General features: G+C 37.9%; 1 protein-coding gene across 1 annotated transcript; it reads left to right on the top strand.

The window, feature by feature from the left end:
• The first annotated feature begins 1,216 nt into the window (after nucleotides 1-1,216).
• Nucleotides 1,217-1,972, top strand: LOC136027700 (uncharacterized). The gene has a single exon (XM_065705151.1). The coding sequence runs from the start codon at nucleotides 1,217-1,219 to the stop codon at nucleotides 1,970-1,972; it is 756 nt and encodes a 251-aa protein (XP_065561223.1).
• The last annotated feature ends 210 nt before the right edge of the window (nucleotides 1,973-2,182 follow it).

Here is a 2,182-nt window from a genome sequence, read left to right as displayed (position 1 = left end):
AAAGCAGGGTATGTCATTTCCTGCGGACCACTCTAGTGCTTCGTGGGTTTGTTTATCCTGGGCCTTAAAGTGATCTGTATATGGAGGGTGAAATTCTAGCTGGATCTCAATTTCTTTCCTGTCTTATATGAGTTTCCTGGAGACATCTCTAATCCACTGTTTACTAATCCACTGTTCACTCTTCTTTTTTGTGCTACAAATTAACTCTTCAGCGCCTCTGCTTACAGAACCCCCCACTTTGCATTACTTCTCATCAACTGAGATAAATGTTTCATCATCTGCTTGACTTGCAAATTTGTTAGAAAGGGCAACATAGTATGTTTGCTGTACTTGTTTACCACGGAACTTCTGAATGTCAAACGCATTCATAGTCTTTCAGACTTGGAGGCAATCTTTAGTTTTAATATTAAACTATTATTCACTAGTTGGTAAGCAGAGTAAGAATCAGCCCTACGAAAAAATAAATCTGATTCCGTGATGTCCTGTCAGGTGAAGTCTATGTATCTTTATATGTATCGCGGTACGGGAACCTCTACCACCAGTTAGGTCAAGGTTGGCATAGAGGTCAATTAAACTGAGTTGATTAGATCATTTTATGAACAATAGAATACATTTTCATGGAATCATCAGCCTCATTCATTGGGGCATATACAGCAATGATTATGGAATTCGACTGGGAATTAACAAAACGAGCTCTGAGCATTTTGAGCATTAAGGCAACCCAAGCTTCACGCCTCCTCTCCTTTCGAGAGTATAAGAGTTAAATCCGTCGGCGTGTATGTATCCAGAAATTGGAAGTTCAGCTTCCGACAGAGCCGCTTTTTGAAGATTTTCTAAGAAATTGAACATTCTTAAAGGAATCAGAACAAGTTTGGGGGCGGCCTGTGGTCATCTTATGTCAATTCAATTCAGATCTGGACAAAAAAAGAACAAGTTGGAAGTAGTCGTGATAGGAATGGCATACTAAGGAATTTAGCCTCCTTCTTTGTAATGTTAGCCTCAAATTCGAGATAAATAAGCCCAGAAAGTTTAAAAAACCGATTCCCGAGGAAATCAAACAACATCCACGGTGTGATTATGTAGCGATCTTAATGATTTTAATGATTATAAATTCAATCCCTTGCTATTCTCAGAATTATCATGAGTTGAAAGGAATACAGCATATTAACCTGATCTATATAATTTACTTTCAATTCCCGTGCGAGTAGGAGGCAATATGAATAACCGTATTAATATTCGTCGTGGAGTTAAACAAGGTTCAGTGCAAAGCCCTGTGATTTTTAATAATGCTATTCGTTCGGCTACTCGCCATTTACCGCCATATCTAATTGAGCCATATGTAGATGCAAGTCATTTGTCATATACGGATGATGCTCTTCTTCTGTCTGATGACCTCCAAGGATTACAGAAGGCTGTAGACAGTGTTTGCACTGCCTTGGACGGTTTCGGACTTTCAGTTGCCAGTTCTAAAACAGAATTGCTTGTTTTCGGTTCGGGTTCCCAACAATCCCCAAATGCAGCTATTCAAGTTTCTCCTATTACTGTATTTGCATCTTCTTCACTCAAGTATCTTGATCTCCCATTTGGGAGCTCTATTAAAGCAACTAGAACACTTATTATAAACTCGCTGAAGGAAAAACTGAGAAAATCCTATGGGTTGCTTGCTAGGGTAAAAGGCCAGTTTGATAAACGAACACTGGGTCGGCTATACAATTCATTTTATGCACCGCATGTACTTTTCTTAATATCAGTGTGGCGATTATTTTCTCAAAGTGAGCGTAAACAGATCCATTCAGCATTTTTTCGGTTTTGCAAATATTTTCTATGTATACCCATTTGGATGCGAAACAGTTACATTTCTAGGTGCTATGGAATGTTCGAAATATGTGAAAAAATGGATATCCTCGCCACCAAATTCCGAGAGCGCTGCGACAGAGCTGTTGATTTTCCTATTCCGTGCATTCTGAACTAAACATATATCACTAGTTTTCGACCTATAGTTCATATTTTTTTTCTTTTTGTGTTGTTACGTGAGTGTTTTTTTTTTGCTTTTCTTTTTTTTTTCTCATTAACTCCTCTATGATGCATTTTTTGTACAGAGGGTGTCAATAAATTATCAATATTATTGTTATTATTAAAAGCCAATGTGTTGAATCAGTAATAGTCATGAAAAACAGACGAG

This window comes from Artemia franciscana, chromosome 5 (genome assembly GCF_032884065.1).
Source record: "Artemia franciscana chromosome 5, ASM3288406v1, whole genome shotgun sequence".
Lineage (NCBI taxonomy): Eukaryota > Metazoa > Arthropoda > Branchiopoda > Anostraca > Artemiidae > Artemia > Artemia franciscana.
Note: the sequence above shows the minus strand (reverse complement) of the source record. Positions and strands in the feature narration are given on the sequence as shown.